Source organism: Impatiens glandulifera, chromosome 5, assembly GCF_907164915.1.
Source record: "Impatiens glandulifera chromosome 5, dImpGla2.1, whole genome shotgun sequence".
NCBI lineage: Eukaryota > Viridiplantae > Streptophyta > Magnoliopsida > Ericales > Balsaminaceae > Impatiens > Impatiens glandulifera.
This window is the reverse complement of record NC_061866.1, coordinates 47,871,676-47,894,054: the sequence shown is the minus strand read 5'-3', so window position 1 is coordinate 47,894,054 and position 22,379 is coordinate 47,871,676. Positions and strand designations below refer to the sequence as shown.

Sequence of the window (22,379 nt, the reverse complement as noted above, 5' to 3'; positions counted from 1 at the left end):
CTCCCTTATTGGGTGACCTAAGTAGATTTTGTTTTACTTAGTTGTTTTAGCTATTAACTCTAGTATATTTCAAATTCTAGTTAAACAGCGATCTGATCTAACGTTTTTGTTAATATAAATGAAAGGTTGTTGATGACATTACTCAAATACATAATATTGCCCATTTTAGCAAATATCAAACTCCATTTAGACCCATACCAACATTTTAATGCTAAACACCAACTAGATATATTGGGATTTTTTTTACTACATAGTTTCTAAAATCTTTAAAGTTTCAAGAGTGTTCCCTCAAAAAAACAGCATAATTTTGTGTGTGTGTGTGTTGTGAATTAGTCTTTATGGGTTGATTCACATAATTTAGATTCTGAATAGGTATTAAAAGTGTTTATATACATCATCATCCATGAATCTTTTCTGAGAGAAATGGTGTTTATATTGAACCAAAACATAAGATGTGGGAAATTCTGAATTAGGTCAAAACGAAGCTTGAAAAGTTGTGTTTTTGGGTAAAGTAAAAATGAAGAAAAAATCATTATTCAACCCTCCAAGCATGTAAAAGATGACAAAAATCCATATTGGTAGGATCAAATTCCTCCCAATTGTTGAGCAAAGATTCTTCATTTCCCGATGGTTCAGTCGGCCTGAATATAAAGAAACCCTGACCTGAATTAAGCCCATTATTGTTACTAGTATTATATAGCCAATCATGAACATCCCAAAAGATCTGAACCGGCACATTCTCAATCATAACCGTCTCATTTCCCCTGAATCTCCAATGCAGATTCATCACTCGAATCGCTACATTCCCATCAAAGCTAATCATCATTTCAGGATCACTTGGACCCGACAAAGAAGTATCAATCATAATCTCTCTGTCTTTTTGATTCTTCCCAAGAACTGTCCGTGAACAGAAATGTTTCCTACCAAATAAAGTCTCTTTCTTGTGCAATAAAACCGGATCAACCAAAGATGGTCTTGATTTCGTCCTTTTAAAAGCTTCTTTCTTTTGATCTCCAAGAACCAAAGCCACCTCTTCTTCCGACACAATAGCTACGTAATAATCCGACAAGGGTTCAGGACTCGTGGTTATCTTCGCCGCCCTAAAATCCCAAAACACGTCCACTCGTTTTTCCTCAATTTTGAACGATTTTAGTCCTTTCCTACCCCAAAATTGCCACGATTTGAGATCAATCTTACATGCGTGGTGATTTTCTCCAGAGGGATTCTCCATAAGGATTGTTAAACAATGGGTCATGATGTTCTTGGCCCATGTAACGGTTACGTTCCTGCATGAATCTGCAACCTTTACCTCGTAGATACATGTTACGATGTTTTGTCCTGGCCTGTTTGGTGGTACATCATCTAATGGTTGCTTACCTTCTGGATGCGGTTGAGGCCTTAATGAAGGTAAATGATCTCCCACATGCTGCAATTGAGACATTATGTTTCATCAATGGATGGATCTTCCTTTTAGAACATTCAAAAAGAAGAAGAAGAACACCATAAGAAGAATCTTCCTTATCTTCCAATATAGAGAATCAATCAATCAATCCACTTGGACATATGAAGAAGAAGAAGAAGGAAGAATGATTATGTTTTGGGTTAATGTTGAATTGAGATTGGGAAGAAGATGGGATCAGGAATGGAGGGTTTCTTTGGGAATGGGATGAAAGAAAGGTATGATGGGTTGTTTTTGTCTGAAATTCCTCGTTGACATGTCGAGATCTCTCTCTTCTTCTTACATAATTCTGGCTAAAGTAAAGCTGGCTGACTGTCTAAAAATGGAAGCAAATATATATTATATTATATTATATGTGTTTTTTTTATTTTTAATAATAATATTGAAATTAAATAAATAAATCCCAACAAACAAGGATATGTAAGTTCTCCATTTCCATTTGTTTGTTTCTATTCTTGGATGTGATACCAATAATAAAAAAGCACAATTTCTTTATATTTGCTAATTTGGCATGTTTCTTTGGATTATACTACTTCCACTATTTATTAATTATTCCACTTTAGTTAGACTAATCTAACCTAGGATATTAGTTAGATAAAAAAAATGAGGGACAAATTATAATTGCATGTCCTCATCTTTCATTGGTACAAAGGTTTTTTTATTTAGGAAAACTTTTATTTATCGGAAAGATTTTGTTAGAATAAACGTTTCATTTAATATAGCTTTAGGTAGAAATTTTTTAGAATTGGAAATCTTGTCATGTCAATAATTCTAATATCAATGAAATATGAGATTTATTATTATTAATTTTTTTTAAAAAGAAGTTACAACATTGGGCTAGAATGCTTACACTGTTGACACACAACTCTAAATTTTCTAATGTGCCAAATGAAGTAAAGCCCATTATTTTGACTCACCTTTATTATGGAAAAATAATGTATGCATCCTTTGGAAAAAAATAAGTTTAAAATAGGAAAGTTCGAATAGCATAAATAAAGAGCATTTCAAAGTTTGAATCATATATTACTAAAAATATGACAAGTTCGAATAATTTGATCTGTGCATCCGTTTGGAAAAGAAAAATAAGTTAAGAATGTGAAAGTTTGAATAATATATTGTGCATTTCATAGTTTGAACCACATATTACTAAACATCACGAATTCGAGTTTCAAATAATAATTCGATCTTATGTATATTATGAGTTTGTTTTGTTAATGTTGTTGGATTTGTAATGTGTTGAAACCAATTTGTATAGTATATATGCATGAATATATTAATGGGTTTCTCACCAAGTATTTTTTTTCAAATAATTAAAACAAGAGTTGATTTTTACTTTTGGTTATGAAAGTTGGGTTTAATTTATTAAACAAAAGACTAGTGCTATTTAAGGAAATAATTGGTAAAGTTTTAGGTAGTAGAAGAATAATTGAGTACAATCTATACATATATATATTTTAATAGAGAATCATTTGATAATATAAAATAATGTTAGGAGTTAGGAGAACACATCATGTGGAATATCTTGCACCTAAACAATGGAATTAATGGCTGGCTGGCTTCTATCAATTATCATGACACGCTGGAACCCATACTTTTTCTTCCTCATCCTATAGGGATTATTTGAAAACAATCAGATTGTGAATTTAGGTTTGATAATAAAAATTGAAATATCAAAATATTATTTTTATCCGGATTTAATTATGAGGTGGCTAGCACCGGTACCCTTTAATCAAAATACCAAATAGAATATGAAACTTATTAACTTACTAGATTGTAGAAAATCTGAACTCAATTGTTTGGTAAGAATTTATTTAAATAAATTTGGGTTTATTTAAAATTTATTGATTGGTGGTATTTTAAAGGGTGAATATTTTTTTTGGTAATTTTTTTTTTAAATATTAATATATAATGTTAAAATAATTTTATTTTAAAAAAATATATATTTTTTTTTTGTTAATAAATTATGTGGTGTAATATATGAGTAGATGAATGAAATAATGTTATATTAAAGTTAATTTTTTTTTTAAAAAAATAGAAAATAAAAACTAAAGGTATTAAGTTTAATATAAATTTGATTGGTTCACTTAAAATTTTAGAAAAATGATGTTTTATTGATTCTTTTCAACCATGTTAGCAATCAACCTAGGATTTTAAAAAAATTGTAATAGGATTTTTTTGAATTTTTGGAATTTTATCAAGTTTTTTATTTTTAGAAATTCTATATCTATTATGTCACTATCACTATAACCATTAAATTATTCATTTTATCAACTACAAATACTAAAATACTCCTACTTTATCTTTAAAAAAATAATTAAAATATAAAAAGACATAATAATTTAAGAAATTAAAAACTCAAATAATTTAATTTTTTTTATAAAACAAAATTTTTTGAATAAAATTCAAAAAAAAACTTAAAGAAACCAATATGGAACCAACATAACAAATTATTTAAAAAAATAAATAACCATATTAAACAAATTTTAAGTGCTTGTTGGATCCGAGTTTTTATGACTTTTTTATGATACTATATATATATTAAATTATTTATTTCATTAATTAAAATATTATTATTTTATTTTTAAACTACATTTTTTTTATTAAAATATATATTTTTAGATAAAACCCAAAAGATCAGAAAATAAATAAAGATCAAACAAGCTCTAATTATTTAGTTTTATGCAATGATATTAACATATTATCTTTTGGTTTATGTGTCAGCCTTTAATTTAATCTATTATATTGTGTTCCACAAATAAATAAAATGATATCCTCAACTAGAATTGACATTAAATTTGGCCAATTCAGTGAAATATTCTCTAGTCCATTCATAATATTGGGTATTCGGGTAAATTAGATTTTGTTTTATTTTTGTTGTTGTTTAAATCACCGAACATGAAATTTTATTTATGTGGTGTGAGATGTTACCGTACCATTAAAAGTTGTGATTTGTGAATTAGGTTTGCTTACATTTTACATAGAAATACAAATATTTGTGTGTTGGTTTATATTTATCTTTCCTATCCTTATCACGATGTGACTAATTGTGTTAAAATATAAATATAATGGTCACCCATAATAAGTTTGGCATCACCTTTCGGACTTGTTTGTTTTCATATGGGGTTTAATTGAATATAAGTTTTTTTCTTTAATTATTGTTTTTTAATATTAAAAATCAAATTTAAAATCAGCATAAAGTAGAATATTATGAAGACTTCCCATCTGCACAACATAAGCTAATTCTATTTCTTATCAACAGTAAATTTTTATTTATTTTTTAATATTGAAAGTTAGTCTTATACCTCTCAACTATGATTTTTATTCCAACTTAAGACAATATAAGTGAAAAACAAACTCGACTTTTAAATTTTTAAAAACCATTTTTGACACTTGAGATATTTTAGTAGTTATTTTGATCCATGTATCTTGTATGTGAATATCAAGGTGTAGCTTAGGGTAGGCTAGACCAACATATGAGAGTGCATACCAACCCTAAGGGTAGCCAAATCAAAAAATAATTAATAAACATGATGGGCTAGAGCAATCCCAAATAGGCCAATTTTTTTAATAATTTATTATATATATATATAAAATTATCATTTACAAATAAAAAGAAATCAATTTATATATATTAAGTTACAACAATTTATCGATGTTGAATAGTTATTAAAATAGAAAAAAAAATAAAATATTATATGTCTAAGTCAACCCAATAATCAGGACCGCAACTGGTGAAGATGAACCAAATGTGTAAGGAGACTTTGTGACGGCCAAAAGGGCCTCACTATGAAGAAAGATCAAGTTCATCAAGCTTTAGTGAAATTGTTGAAGGATCTTAAAGAGGACCACATTGTAGAAAATGATGATAATTGTGCAAGAGGAGATGCCTATGATGAAGGGTACCCATCAATTTTGAGTCGAATACTATGGCTTGGGAGACACAAATATTTACGAACGAACTTGATAATTTTAGTATTTATTTTTAACTCAGATATTTTACCAGATTACAAAATTGAAGAATAAATTAATTGTACTGATAATGTGGTAAATAATAAGGGAATGAATGATTATAAAAACATGTGTGAAATGAAAACTTTACAAGATTTGAATCAATGTAAACTACGATACAAAAATAACTAAGGAAACGTAACAAAAAATAATTAAAAACTAAATCACTATATTCCTAATATTATAATATTTTGATCGAAACAATTTTATTAATGTTTGTGGTTGGAATTAATTATTTAGTTTTCATCTTAATATTTCAGTATCGTATACATGTATACCTAGTCTGATTTGAGTTATTTGAATAACTAAATTTAAAAAATCTTTTTTCACACCCATTTTTCTCTTACATCATTCAATTCATTAACCAAAATAAAAAAATATATATTATATATTTTAAATTATTATTTTTTATTTTATCATTATATATTAATACTTCTTACCCAAATTTTTAAAAAATATTTTATCAGAACATGGTCCTAGATTATATTAGAACGATTCTTTATAATTTGTGATAACTGATAAATTATGTTATAATTTAAATATTATTTTTTTTATAAGGTATCCTTTTTTTTTTGTCCGGTTGATTATTCATTTGTAAGAACATCAATTAATAAAATAATTTATTATTAAAAAATATAATACATAGAACACATCAAAAATTGTTTAACAACACCAATAACAACAAATTTTTATTCAAATTGTGTTGGAGATTCCATTTGAAACGAGATATTTTATGCTCGGATCATAGTGAAAAGATTGATCGAGAAAATTCACAAAACGAATCAAGCGTGAGTGTCTAAATGTGTTTTGACCAACTAACTAACCAACTTTCAAATTTTACATAATATTTTGGGACTAAGATCCATCAGCCCCTCAATGTTACCATCAACAATAAATTCTGAGCCAAATAATTGTTTGATCAAATAGTTTTTTTAAATATTTGAATCATTTAATTTGTATATTATTTATTTTCACTTTTTTGTTTGCCTTTTAAAACAATAATTTTTTTTGGTGTGAAATGAAACAAAGTTTATTGTACAAAAAAAAATGTAGTATTTAATTCTAAATAATAGTTTCAATCTTTTTTTTTTATTATTATAATATACGTAGTTTTAAATAATAGTTTCAATCTTTTCTTTTTATTATTATAATTTCATTCTATATAAGTTATTAATTAGTATGTAAAATAAATAAAGTACGGCGGCTTTGTGAAAACCGTACGGTAACCATAAATTCCGTGGACCATACTTATTTCTTTCTATATCAAGATATTTTTAAAGAGAAACCATATAAATAACTTATAATCCAAAAATATTATACCAATTTTTTTCTCATCCTTTATTATATAAAATATTAAAACATATTCTATTTTAAATTATTATTTATTATTTTATTATTATATATTAATATTTAAAATATTAAAATATCATTTATTTTATTATTATTTATTTTGAACTGAGTACATTTTTTTTGATAAAAAGATTCAAAAATATTAATATATAATGATAAAATAAAAAATAATAATTTAAAATAAAGAAAATTTTAATATTTTAAATAATGAATTAAATGATTTGATAAAGGAGAAGAAGAGTTATATGATGTTTTATTTTATCATTATATATTTAAATAACTTGAATCCAAACCTTCCGTAATTTGATAATATGGCTATTTTAATGTTAAATTAGCATAATAATTTTTTATATTATTTTTATAAAAGAAATAAATATTAATTTTACAAATAAAAGTAACACTTTATTTAAAACATTATTAATTTGAATATAATATCTTCTTTTAGGAAGGAAGTGATATTTTTCTCAAATAAAAAGACTTAAAATGTATTAATATATAATGATAACATAAAAAATAATAATTAAAAATAAAAAAATATTTTAAAATTTTAATTAATAAATTGAGACTATTTGGATCCAGTTATTTAAATAATCTTGGTTATTTAAAAAATAATGACCGATAATAATTTTGAAGAGATTGTGATTTTTTTAAGGTAAAAATACTTAAAATGTATTAATATATAATAAAATAAAATAATTTAAAATAAAAAGTATTTTAATATTTTAATTAATAAACTAAGTGACATATTGAAAAAGGAAACGAGTGAAATAGTGTTATTTTGAATTTGGATTATTTAATAACTCAAATCAAATAAAAGTAGAGTATAATGAAATTTAATTTTGTTTAAATAATCTCAACATAATCTGACCTTAGACAAAAATATTTTCACCTTACCTATATCTTAATATATAATATTTAAAAATGAAATAAAATAATTTTTTTTTGAAAATAATTGAAATATTTAAGTCAAACCAGGCCTTATATTAGTTTAAGAATGTGATTAAAGAGTTTTATTGTTTGATTATTTGATAATTTCAGTTTGTTTTTATCAAATGAAGTTATTTTATTTTTAAACGATTGAATTATTAAAGTATCTTGGGTAGGGTGATCCATTCTCTAATTTTTTTCCGTTATTGTTATGAAAACCTCTAAAAATGATGACTTTTATAAAAAAAACTCAAGACTCATACGTGAAGTGAGTTGTGGGTCAAGAATTTTATTTGATAATTTCTTTAGTAATTGATATATATAGGTTGCAAATTTTAAAAGTTAAAAATTCTTTTAATGTCAAATTCGGGAAAAAAGAAATAAAAAAAATTACCAGTCAAGAATTGATAATCCTTCATTATCACGATCTCATTATCACGATCGAAACAAATACATTCATTTATGTTGAGAAGATAGAATATCCTTCTAAATTTTAAAGGGTTGAGTTTGATGAAAAATATTTTTCAATGAGATCTTAAGTTGCGTATTTTTATGTAGCAACACTGTAACAAAAAAAAATTCTTAGTATTAGGTTCCATAAAAAAGTTTAAAGTTCGAAAAATTTCAATATCGGTTTGCGTGTCAATAATTTTCTTTTTAAATAAAATATTATTTAAAAGATTTTTAAACGATTCCTAACAACTTTTGGAGTTTAATTTTAAATAATCTGAGAATTTACGATATTCAAATCACAATTTGATTTTTTAGAATTCTTTTAGTTTAATTAATTAAACATAATTAATTTTAAAAAAAGAGTCACCAATTAATTTTTTAAAATAAATAAATTTGGCATACGTGTATAAACGTATTGGCTAGAGTTTTTTTTAGTTCGTAGTTTCGTGATACTCAAAAAAGGTCTTTGCGCTTCATCCTCCGTACCCGTTTTAAAAACAGTATCTACTTATAAATTTGTCTTTGGAAATCAGTTGTATCATTTTTATTTTTATCGATTATTCTTCTAGTCCTAAACATGCATAAGATTTGTGCGTTATTTAAAATATTGTAATAACAATATTTAAATGTTTGTACCTGTTGTTGATGTCGTTGACTTAGGGCAAATACTTGAAGAACGTCAGTCATTTTTAAAGTCATTATGGTTTACACATAAATTCCAAACAAGCCTTTATCAAAATATTTTGGTGGAAATATTCAAAAAATATTTTTAAAATATTTTCTAATTTTCTAGGATTTAAAAAAATGATTTAAAGTCCCGAAATTACAAAACATAATTTTGAATTTATAAAGTGGAACCAAACATACCTTAGAGGATCGAAATCCAAGGTCTTGGGTTCGTTTTTGTAGGCTGGGGTCTAAAAACCCTCGGTCTAGGTCGAGGCTCGGGATCTTCGGTCGGAGTGCCGAAGTCCCTCGGTCTAGGTGCTAAGGACTCTCGGTCATTGGCTGAGATTACCGGTCTGAGTGTACAAACCCACTGGTCTTGGGTTTAGGCTAAGTTCATCGATCCTAGGTCGAACATCTCGACCCTAGGTTGGACCTCTCGGTCTTGGATGTAAGAATCTTCATTCAGATCTCTCAATCCTAGCTCAAGAACATCGGTTGGACCTCTCGGTCATATGTTCGAATTTCTCAATCCTAGGTCTTGGTCCTATATCGAGGTTCAAATTTCTCGGTCCTAGGTCTCAGTCCTGACTGAGGATCCTCGATCAGATCTCTTAGTCCTAGACTAACAAGCCTCAATCTTTACAAACACCAAAATTTATTTTTTTAATTCATTTTTTTAGTGGTTTGAGTAGCTTCACAAAGCTCCCAGAAACATGTTGATCATCATCTCAAGGTACCAAAACGTTCAAAATAGGTTTTGATCAAAATTAGAGTTTTTGATTTTAAAACTATTTTGAAAGGAAATGAGCCACCCAATAGCTTCCTTATATCTCATATATTTGATTAGTACCAAAACAAGAACACTGGCTATTCGTTTTGACCGAATCAAGAACTCAAAAATTTCAATTATTTTGAAATTTTTGAGTTTGATCAAACATGTTATGGATGGATCAAACATGATTTAAACAATTTCCCAACATCATTACAATCATGTTGAGATGCTTTCTGGACTGTGATTCAAGAAAATTAGTCCAAAAAAGCAAATACGTTTTTTTAATTTTTAATTTAAATTTGGGTTTTTCTATTTAGGTTGATTTATTGTCTCTAACCTATCTAAAAAGTTCATGAATGATCTTAGGATTAATATTCAACCATAAAATACCATAACAGTAAACATGCAAACTTATGCAATTTGAAATATAAAAAATTCAAATTCAAACTGTAAATATGAATTAGAGGGTGATTGAAACATTACCAAAGATTAGAGAACACTCCTTGATTCTTATGGAAACTTTTGGGATGGTCAGATCCAAACTTTATGACTTTAAACAAATTTTTTCAAAAAATTCAGAAGCTTTGAGTTTTAATGACAGATTTACGATGAGATTGGATTCCTTAGCTTCAGAATGATTAACAGGGTCTATTTATAGCTTCCCTAAGTCAGTGAAGGAGTCAAGTGGAATGAATCAGCCAAAAACCATTAATGGCGTTTTGACTATTCTTGAGTCAACTTGGAGAAATATGAATGAATCATCCATATTGTAGGAGAAATGATCATTGTGGTAAGGTGATCAACCTTTAAATCAACCGAAATTGTTGACTTTAGATTGAGTTAAATCATTGAGAAATTAAAGATGGACGTTCATCCTTATATTTAAGGCTATCGCGTTGGAGAAGAAGGTGGCACATGAAACGACGTTATTTCATGCACGTTGTGACGTTCCGTCAGCATCTGGGCATTCCGTTAGCGTTCTGGCTAACGGGGCTAAGGTCCAGTTAATTGATCTGGTGTTTCGCGTGTGTGCGCGTCCTTTTTCTACAATGGGCTACACGACCTGCTTCTGGCGTTGGATGAGAATCTAGTGTCCATCCGATGGACGTGATTCCTACTGTAGTCGATTCTAATAATTCCGGCCACACTATATTGCGAATTTTATTTTTTATTTAAAAAACTTAAGGGTTTACTTGAAATTGATTTTTCTTTCATCCTTTTGGCTTTAATTTTGATCTTTTTAAATACACAAAATATTAAAATAAATATGACAAATATTTTACTATTTTTTTCCTTCATATTTTAAGATTGAATAAATAATTTTGTGGCATCCTAAATTATTTATTTTAATAGGAAAAAATTATTTTAAGATAAATGAGTACAACATTTATCCCAGATAATTTTATTTTTTATCATTTTGACCATTTTCCTTAATTAATTAGCCTCTAATTAATCTAATTAATTGTTTTAATTGGTTTTGGCCATGACGTTAATTATTTTTATTTATTCAAAAATAAATCAAAATAATTATTTTAATTTTATAAATTGATGTGTAGATTTTTAATGCTTACAAACATGTTGTTAATCATAATGATGAAATTATATGAACTTATATTAAAATAGGGTCATATAAATCAGCCTATATTGTCGGAGTATCTGAGATCTTCTACAAAGTAATAACGTTGATTTCAATACTCTTGGTTTAAAAAAATCTCATAGTTGGAGTGCTCTTTTTCGAATGATGATGTATTTTGTTTTACATATTAGATTTTGTTAAAAGTTTTAGCTCTGGTAGATTTTAAATCCTGACTCTGTCCTTGATTATTTTGATGGGAATTTATTTTATGTGGAAAAGTTTCATGAGTAATCTAGATTTATTGTGGGGATAATGATTCGATTAGTTTTGGGGACAACATTTGGTATATTGTTAAAATTTTAGCTACGACGTATCCTAAGTTTGTTTCCATTACTATATATAGAAATGTCACATTTAAGGACATGTTTGATCATCAATCTAGTGATTTAGCTAACCAAATTAAATTAGATATAGAAGGAGATTAAATATTAGAGAGTATTTATCCCACAAATAGAGTTTTACTTATGGTAGTAATGTAGGACGCAAATAAGTATCATCGTCTGAACAAGACGTTATGCGTTGACAAGACATTGATAGTTTTCATGTAAGGAATTGATACGTACAAGTTGTTCGCTAAAATAATTTCATATAATTTTTGTTGGGAGAATTTTTGGGAGTCAAAGATTCCATAAAATATCACGTTCTTTGGATTGAGCGTTATTCACGATAGAATTCTTACGGATAATAGATGCATGAAAAAATGTTGTATTATGGTTAGTCGTATGTGTCACGAGGAGATTGAATTGACAACTCACTAACTTTTATATTGTTGAGGGATGACTAGTATCTAGAGTCTTTTGTTGAGTATTATTGGAATTAATTTGGTGATGTCCGAGTCTTTGAGTAGTTGATTGAAAATTTTGATTGATGTGCCTGATATGACAAACCTACATATTTACGTTACCATTCCAATTATTTTTTGATGAACTATCTGGTTGGAGAGAAATCGTCAAACTTTCATTGATCGTAGTCGTCCGATTCGTATCATTCATAATACTATTACGAGTTAATTGTTTTCTCGAGTACTTACAAGTTTTATAACTTAATTATTGAGTAACGTTTTTTATTTTATATATATATATATATACTTTTTTTTTTATGTATATTCATTTTCTTTTAATGTCATGATTTGTTTTTTTAATCAATTTTCATTATTTTTAATATAAATGTACATCTTTCAAACATAAATTATTTAAAATTTAAATTTAATAAACAAAAACAGATAAAGTTCGGCCTTAAGAATTGAATGGGATTTTAAATACAATGATCTTTTTCCTATCCTAATTTAGTCAATTTATCTTCTTCTTAATAGATACTTTTTTATAATTAGTAAATTCATAACTGTTTATAAAATAAAATTGGTTAGTGTATAATCTTGATGTTATTGTTTTTATTTGGAGGAAGATTTCATCGCTCCAACTAAAATGGTCGACGAAACTTTTGGGTTATTATTATACAGAGAATCCCTGGTGCTTGATTTCGTCGGTCGAGGAACCAGACCAGAAAAGTCTGACTCGACATTTGTCGCTTGATTTCGCCGTCGCCGGCCTGAGAACAAAAAAAGTGGAAACCAACCTCTGGCGCTTGATTTTGTTGGCCGGGGAAAATCCTAAGGCAACTCGAGATGGCAATTGAAGGGAGCTCTTTTTCTTTCTCTCTCTCACATTCATTAGCTGGTGATGTTGGAAGATGGAAGGGAGGATCACTAGATATAGCTAAGGAATTTCACCTTAAACCTTTTTTGGGAACAGAGTCCATCCTCTCTTTCTATACCCACCCTTCTCTTCATTTTCATTGACGGTAGTTCGGATGGATGGCCGATCAATATCTAACATAACTTGCCTGACTCAATCCATAGATATAGCACTTGCTAGTAAAGAGGAATCTACTAAATAGAGTACGAGAGTTGCTCAAGTAGGAATAATAGGGGGCTGGGGGAATGAAAGCATCGAAAGGTGAAAAACGGAAAACTGGGGCCCTTTACAAAAAGTATGAAAAACAAAAAACGGAATACCTGAGTTGCAAGGCAAGGAAGGACGGAACCCACTTCGACTCACCAAGGAGAAGGTAAGTACTGTTATATCCTTTCTTCTGAAGTGTTTGAATAAAAGTACAATTATAAATTTATTTTAAAATATAATTTTTTTTAGTATCTTATTTAAATTAAATAATTTACTAATGTATTTTTTAAAAAATTCAAGTTGTGTTAATTTAAGAAAGATTAAGGAATTTTGATCGGAGGAGGTTGTTACGAGAATGGACACGTGAATGACGTGGAAAATAATAAATAATATAATAATTAATAGTCTAAATAGAGTATTTTGATTGTTAAGTATATCTTGGGCTAACTGTCCTGATACATTGAACACGTCATATGAAGCTGGCCTTATCGGGATAATAAATTTTTATTTTTTTAATTTTTTTTTATTGGAAATTGGTACCACATGCACTTTAAGATTTAATTGACTATTTATTTATTCTTATAAGATTTTCATTTTCATTTAAAATTTTTTATTTTTATATATTTTCAATTATTCAATTTATTAACTATAATAATAAAATATTTTTTTAAAAAAAAATTAAATTTTAAATATCAAAGATAACTTTTTTTTTAAATCATAAAATTTATTTAAATATAACGACAAAAATGACATTAAAATAAAAAAAAAAGTTACTATCGATTAGAAGACGATTAACTTTCTAACAGACTCTAATGACTTTTTGAAACGAATCTCATAAAATATCAAAATAATATAATTATTAATGATACGCTCAAACGATTATAATCATTGAAATTTTTTGACGATTTTTCTCAAACCAGATAATTCACTAAAAAATAATTTGGATGATACCCTAAATATGTAGGTCTGTCATAATATAATTATTAATGATACGCTCAAACGATTATAATCATTGAAAGTTTTTGACGATTTTTCTCAAACCAGATAATCCACTAAAAAATAATTTGGATGATACCCTAAATATGCAGGTCTGTCATATCACGAGTATCAATTCAAACTTCTCAACAACTAACAAATGTTTGTCATATCAGGAGTATCAATTCAAATTTCTCAACAACTAACAAATGTCCAGACATCACCTAATTAATTCCAATAATACTCCACAAAAGACTCTAGATACTAATTATAATACAACATTTTTTATGCACGTATTATTCATAAGAATTTTACCGTGAATAACGTTTCATCTAAAAAACGAGATATTGAATAAAAATTTTGACTCCCAAAGTTCCTCTTAACAAAAATTATATGAATTCATTTTAACGAACAACTTGTAGCAATGTCCCACATGAAAACTTTTAATGTCTTGCGAATGCATAATGTCTTGTTCAGAATGAAACACTTGTTTGCGTTCTACCAAAAATAAAATTATAATATGGAACAAACTCTCTAAAATATTTAATCTCCTCCTATATATAATTCAGTTAATAAAACCACTCTATCTAGATAAAGTTTAATCTCAATAACTTATTCTTTTTTATTAAATAAAGTTTTTAACAAAAAATAATTAAAAAAATCAAACAAGCTTTTAAGGGTCTTTTGATTTAGTGGTTATAAGAGTTGTTTTTATGATTTTATTTCAAAATTTAACCAACATTTCAACTACCTAATAAAAAAAATTATTTTTGACTTTCAACCATATAAATTTATTTTTGAAAAAATCTAATGAAACATAATTTTAAAAAAAAAATCAGAAAAAACTCAATAACCATTACATCAAACCGAGCCCTTAATGAATATACTTTTTATATTTTTCTTTCCACCGTTATATCTTCCCGAAAACATTAATTCACAAAGATATTTTATTGTTAACCACTAGAATGCATTCAATAATTAAAGTTATATAAATAACCAAACTAATTAAATATTATTTAATACTTATCTAGTCTGTTATATTATTTAATTTATTATAAAATAGTAAAATGTCAAAATACTTTATATATTAAATTATTATTTTTTATTTATCAATTAAAATATTAATATATTTTTACCAATTTTTTTTTAATCATTAGTAAATAGCTTAAATTATTTAAAAATCAAAATCCCTAAATTTATTATATTAAAAACTAAATAAATCAAATAACCCTATATCATATGATTAATACTCTCTCTTTCTCTCTCCTCAAGGTATTCCTATAAATGGAAAAACGTTTTCTATAATCAAGCATATCAGGTTCACTCTACCCCCTCTTTCTCTCTCTAAATATATATTCATATACGTAGATCATCATCATCAATATATGCAAACCTCGAGAAAAAAGGATAAGACTGGAGAGACCGCTAAGAGAATTTATTGTTTCTATTCAAGTTCATCTTCAGGTCGAATTCAGAAAGCCGCAAAGGTATACTCAACAACAATCTGCATTCGTATTCTTTTCTCTTTATTTCCGTTCCTCGTTAGTTTATTGGATGATTGAAAACTTGATTTCGAAACGTATGAACTTTCGGCTACATGTTTAGATCTGGATTCTGTAGATAGATTGTCTTATCGGTTGTTCGTTCGTTGTTTTGCTTTAGATTTTTTAAAATTGATTGAGTTATATTGATCTTATCTATAGAATGATGTTTTTCTGTTTAATTATGAGCGTGTATCATGTAGACGTCGATGATGTTTCATAGATTATTAGTGCAGAGGCTGGGAAGTACAATTGAGATAAATGGATAGATCTTTAGTTTCTTTGTTAATATATTGATGAAATACAGTGGAGCATTATTGAATATTAGTGCACTTGGTTTTAGTTATTATACTTTATGTGGAATTTTCTTTCCTTTGAATTTTCAGGGTACATAATAAGGATATCATTATATGGGTTCTCATTCTCTACCAGCGGTTGGTATGCTTGAAACTGCATCAGTAGTTCATTTTTCGGGGTTGTATTTGGATGGAGTTGAGGCAAGAAATTCAAAGGCTGATCAGGAACCAACGTCTACTTCTGAACATGCGCATAATCAGCCTTTTGTCATTGGTGAGACCTCATATGAATGCTTTTTCATTATTTTAATGAATCAGGATGCTTAAATCAAATGAATGGATTTCAAGTCTGACTTGCATTGACCAAGATTTGAAAAGGATTTCCTGTTCTTATTTATAGGAGTAGATGCAAATTGGGTTCACAATGAACTGCTTTAATTAGAGAAAACAGTTGGAATTTGGAATTATCATAGGAACCACATTCTCTTGTTCCTAACCAAAATCATATTTTGTTTAGGATCTGGAATTTAACTCTGGCATAATGATATCTTGCAGGAGTTGCTGGAGGGGCAGCTGCTGGAAAGACTACTGTTTGTGATATGATTATTGATCAGCTTCATGATCAGCGTGTTATTCTTGTTAGCCAGGTATTTTATATATGAAATTAGAGGAACCCCGTCATTGTTTATATTTCCTCATTTTCTCTTTATTTTATATAGACATTATGTATCTCTAGTCTCTTGTATAATTTCTTTGATTTGAAATTAGTCTCCATTTCCAGGATTCATTTTATCATGATTTGACACAAGATGAACTTACAAGGGTTAATGAATACAATTTTGACCACCCTGGTGAGATCCTTATCCAGATTTCATTAATTCCACGTCTTCTCAAGTTAGATAATTTTCTTTTATGAAATCAAGATGTTGTCTGCTTTTTAGTTAATTTTCATCAAATATAACGATAATTAAAGGCGGGTGCAGAGTTCCTTACCCATAGCCTTTTTCATACCTATTCCACTTTACCTGTTCGCCACATTGTTCTTCTATTGCAGTTCCCATTAACTTTCTAATGTTTATTTATCCAGTTACAAAATCTCATACTGGATTCTTGCCTACTTATATTATTATTGGAGGACCTCATTAGTCAACTAAAGTAATATTATAGTCTGCTTACATTGAATTGAAATGTTTTTGTGTGCTATCTTCTTTGGGGCATTTTTCAAACCGAGTTCAATGTGAAATTTGATATGTAAATTTGTACATGATCAGATGCATTCGACACTGAGCAGCTCTTGTCGGTGATGGAGCAATTGAAGCATGGGCAGTCTGTAGACATTCGAAAATACGACTTCAAGAGTTATAAACACAGTACCTCCCCAGCTCGCAGGGTAATATATTTAGGACTCAAAAATCAGTAACCATATGTTTTAAATTTTTAATATCCAATTTCCTTTTAATTCATCTGTTGAAATTGCAAAGGATTTTGTTGTGTCTTCTGTTTGTCATTGGCTGCAGGCAATGTGCATTTGATTTCCTTTTAAGTGGTTATTGTTATATACTTTTTTTTGGGTTCCTACCACTGACATGTTTTGCCTAATAATTGATGTACCATCTTTGTTCCGTCTCCAGTTTTTTCCATTGAAATATCTATTTATGCCTTTTGTTTTACTTTTCGACTACTGATCATAGTTGCACAATTGTCGGCGTTTTAATTTTGATTTGATTGCATTGTTATCCAAGTTATTGAGATATTGAACTGTTAATTTGATGGAAACTTTTATGTATTGTCATGTCTCTACAGGTAAATCCATCAGATGTAATCATTTTGGAAGGAATATTGATCTTTCACGATCCCCGTGTCCGTGATTTGATGAATATGAAGATCTTTGTTGACACAGGTTCCTTTCTAATTCTTCGTTGCATCATATATTGAGAGCTGCACTTTTGAGTATTGCGGGTGTATGCTTGCATTTATTCATCAAATCTAAGGACAACAAAGTCATCTTCTGTTGTGTTGGTTTTGTTTTATCAGTATATTTGTTTCATTTCAAATTTTTCTGGATTTGGCATAAAGATATTAAAAAATTGGCTATTTTCATCTTCCAAATGCCCTGACTAATATTATCCATCAATTACAGGATTCCTAGATTTTCTCTACCTATGATACCTATTCTCCCCTCTTATTTTTTTATGTAAGATAAAAGTATTATTGACACAAATATTGATCATCTCGTCGACAACATTAAAAACCTCTCAACCTAAAACATTTCCTTCCTTTAAGATAGATGTAAAAGAAGTGGAAAACATGCATTTAATTATATCCTTACTAAGAGTTTTTCCTTTGAACGTTATTCTATTTCTTCCACTTCTTGTTATCGGCTTCTCTTATAACTATGGCTGGATTGGTAATCTAGTTACCATGAAAAATCCAGCAACTAGATTTTCCGTGGCTGGGCACCAATATTGATAATCATTATCCTTATAATTGGATATAATTCGATTTATAACTTGCATAATTGTTTTTTGTGCATATAACACAGATAATTTTGTTGGGATATATACCAAACAAAAAAATCTTACTCTTCTTACAAATCTACTTGTACATAAAAACTATGCTAAGAAGGAAAATAACTTGCATAAATAATTATTTCATTTAAATCTAGCGACCAATTGCTCAATCCAAGTTAAGTCTTTATGTCTGGTTAGACTTTGTTTTGCGTTTCTCATAGTGTATATAATTTCTTGAACAGATCCTGATGTGCGCTTGGCAAGGAGAATAAGGCGTGACACAGTTGACAAGGCTAGAGATATTTCATCGGTCCTTGATCAGGTCAGCAGCAGTTAATATTTTTTCTTCAATAAAACAGTTTTTTATGTCATTCTTTTACTTCTGGAGGAATAATGCATCTAAGAGCAATATTATATGATGAGTTATTAATGCTTTCTGTGTTTGGGTTTCTTATTTAGAGATGGTAATTTTGTTTGACAGTTTGTCTAATCATATACAAATCGGTAATTGACTAGAATTTTGTTTTTTTTAATTTGTGCAGTACTCAAAATTTGTGAAACCTGCTTTTGATGATTTTATACTTCCAACAAAGAAGTATGCAGATATTATTATTCCCCGGGGAGGAGACAATCATGTAGCAATTGATTTGATTGTCCAACATATCCGAACAAAACTCGGTCAACATGATCTTTGCAAAATATATCCTAATCTTTATGTCATTCAGTCAACTTTTCAGGTATTATTATTAACAAATTTGCAAAAAAAGTTTTTTTTATGCGAAACCAATGTGCAAGGAGTACATTGATTGAACTGGGAGGTCACTCAACAAATGCAAAGAAGAAAGATTGACGATATATCAGAGTGATATCTTATCGTTTTTTTACATGCAATCAGATACGGGGCATGCATACTTTAATACGGGATTCCCAAACAACAAAACATGATTTTGTGTTTTATGCTGATCGTCTGATTCGTTTGGTGAGTATTCTGTAATCAACTTTTCTGTTGTTAAGAGGAGGATTTTGGATATCTAAAACAACCCTTTTGTTGTCCAGGTTGTTGAACATGGTTTGGGCCATCTTCCATTTACAGAAAAGCAGGTGATCACTCCAACTGGTAAGCTTACATTGGTTAGTCGTCTGGTTATCCATTTATGCATTGCATTGCCAACTTCATTGCCATGTTATCTCAGTTTTTGTGTGCAATTCAAAGGCAGTTACTTGATTAGTTGTTATTTGGACTAATAGGATCTGTTTATACCGGTGTGGATTTCTGTAAGAGATTGTGCGGTGTATCCATAATCAGAAGGTAATATTTTTTTTTCACCATCAACATCTTTTTTTAATCTTTTTTCTTAACTTATTCTAAAACTTTTGCAGTGGGGAAAGTATGGAGAATGCATTGAGAGCTTGTTGTAAAGGTGTAAAGATAGGAAAGATACTTATTCACAGAGAAGGTGATAATGGAAAACAGGTTTCATTCTTTCTTTCTCTCTATGGCTTAATTATTATATACATTGTAGGTATATCCTAATGATAATTAATAATATTATTTGTCTCGATTTACCAAGCAGCTTATATATGAAAAGTTACCTAACGACATATCGCAGAGGAATGTACTGTTGTTGGACCCTATCCTCGGCACAGGTTCGCATTGGTTTGGTTTTGTTTGGTTTGGTCGGTTTTGGAGTATATTGGTAAAATTCTTTTTGTAAAATTTTGCAGGGAATTCAGCTGTTAAAGCTATATCACTATTAATAAAGAAGGGTGTTCCAGAATCCAACATCATATTCCTTAATCTGATATCTGTATGTATTATCATATCCTATTTTAGAACTTGAAGTTTTGTTTGTTTGTTTATTTTAGAGAATGAGTTTTTGCATGCATTATTAGGCTCCTCAAGGAGTGCACGTTGTCTGCCAACAATTTCCAAGAATAAAGATCGTCACCTCGGAGATTGAGAGTGGTTTGAATAAAGATTTCAGAGTTATCCCGGGAATGGGTGAATTTGGAGATCGATATTTTGGCACAGACGACGACAACCATCATGCGTAGTAGTGGCTCACCATACCATATCACAGTTTTGAGTTTGGATTGTTTTTGGTAATACATTTTGTTCTTTTTTTTTTATAGATACAAATTCGGAATGTTTGTCCATGTAACAGAGTGATGAGAATACTTATATGATGATGAATTATTTTTAGTTTCTTACATCAATAAATTATTTTTAATCATTTTTTAAGCTAATTTTCATGTTGTTAGAGGGTCATCATGGCACATGCCATATATAAAAAAGGCAAGGGAAGTTATGTTTATTTTAACTCAGTATTTTAATATGTCAGAACTCAGAATACAAGTTGTATTTTGTAATTATTTAAGATACTCATTTAATAGCACAAGTATTGTTTCTATATTATAGGGAATGTCATGGGAGAGATTAATAGCACAAGTATTGTTTCTATATTATAGGGAATGTCATGGGAGAGATGAACTAGATTATTTTAAATTATAATCAGAAAAAAATCACTTTATTTGTTTTTTTAATTAATTATATTGTTCCATTTATTAATTAAAATATTAAAATAATTTTACTAAAAAAAATATTTTATCATTATATATAATATTTAAAAAAAAATCATTCACTTCATAGTTAACCCGTCAATATTTTTGAAATGAATTAAAATTATTTAAATAAATCTTTAAAAAGAAATAAAAAAAGAACTCCAAAATAAAATCAATCAGATCTATTCCATGAGTCCTCATAAGTGGGGAAGTGGGGAAATTTGAAGAAATGACCTTAAAGATCCACTTATTTGATCTGGTGGTAATTTAATAATTAAATTGCGTTCGTGGTTCTATAATTTTTTTTAGACGAAATTGCCCTTTTCGCGAAACGCTAAGGGACTTAGCGTTTCGCGAAGTGGGTTAGGTTTAGTATAAATACTGTAATTTTTTCATTTTCTTCATTTTCTTTCTCTCTCTTCTCCTGTGCTCTCTTTCACGGCGGCGGGCGACGACGACGGCGACGGAGGCTGCTGGCGGGGCGGCGGTTCAATTTATACAGATTTACAACATCTTTATTTCTAACTTAATCCATTTATGTTTTTATTTACACGATCTTCATAAACTAACCATAAATCTATTTTGTATGCAGGTCTCTGATTCTAGGGTTTATGGTATGCAGGTCTCCGATTCTATGTATTTGAAGGTCGAAGAAGATTTGAAGGTCGAAGAAGATGTTCATTTCAAACCTAAACCTAATTCGAGTTATGTTCATGTTTACATTTTCTTCATTTCAAAAACCTTTTCATATTTGGTTCATATTTGTGGGTTCATATTTGTTATTTTGTTCATATTTGAGCATTTCGTTAAGTGTGGTTCATTAATGGGTTTTGCATATAATCTTGAATCATATGAGTTCCGTTTCAGGGAAGATTCGCTAAGGACTTACCGTTTCGTTAAGGACTTACCGTTTCGCTAAGTGCTTAGCGTTTCGCTAAGTGCTTAGCGTTTCGCTAAGTGCTTAGCGTTTCGCTAAGTGCTTAGTTTTTCGCGAAATGCTAAACACTTAGCGAAACGGATCTTGTCTGTCTTCATCACCGGTGAGACTGAGCTCAGGATTACTAAAGGCTCCAGTTAGAGCCATGAACCCTTTGATGGTTGCAAAAGCCTTAGGTGGAAAGCTTACATGGTATGTATCATGTATGTATGTAATGTAAGAAAATAAGAGTATAATTGAAATTTGTTTGTTTGATTGATTGTAGTTTCGAGAGGGATTGGCTACGGAAAGATCTGAACGTGATTGGGTTTGGGTTGATCGGATGGTTAGCATCTTCCAGTATTCCGACGATCAACGGACTCTTTCCAGCATTGAGACTGAGC

General features: G+C 28.8%; 2 protein-coding genes across 2 annotated transcripts; one reads left to right on the top strand and one right to left on the bottom strand.

The window, feature by feature from the left end:
* Window positions 1–532: 532 nt before the first annotated feature.
* Window positions 533–1,441, bottom strand: LOC124939544. Its single transcript, XM_047480009.1, has one exon. It carries the CDS (start codon window positions 1,439–1,441, stop codon window positions 533–535), a length of 909 nt encoding a protein of 302 aa, XP_047335965.1.
* Window positions 1,442–15,477: 14,036 nt separating this feature from the next.
* On the top strand, window positions 15,478–20,744 carry LOC124938031 (uridine kinase-like protein 3). The gene is made up of 15 exons (XM_047478393.1): window positions 15,478–15,637; window positions 16,078–16,261; window positions 16,543–16,634; window positions 16,769–16,838; window positions 17,259–17,377; window positions 17,791–17,887; window positions 18,740–18,819; window positions 19,040–19,234; window positions 19,393–19,476; window positions 19,554–19,614; window positions 19,746–19,806; window positions 19,878–19,971; window positions 20,072–20,144; window positions 20,223–20,305; window positions 20,391–20,744. The coding sequence occupies exons 2-15, from the start codon at window positions 16,102–16,104 to the stop codon at window positions 20,550–20,552; spliced, it is 1,431 nt and encodes a 476-aa protein (XP_047334349.1). The 5' UTR covers window positions 15,478–15,637; window positions 16,078–16,101; the 3' UTR covers window positions 20,553–20,744.
* Window positions 20,745–22,379: the final 1,635 nt, after the last annotated feature.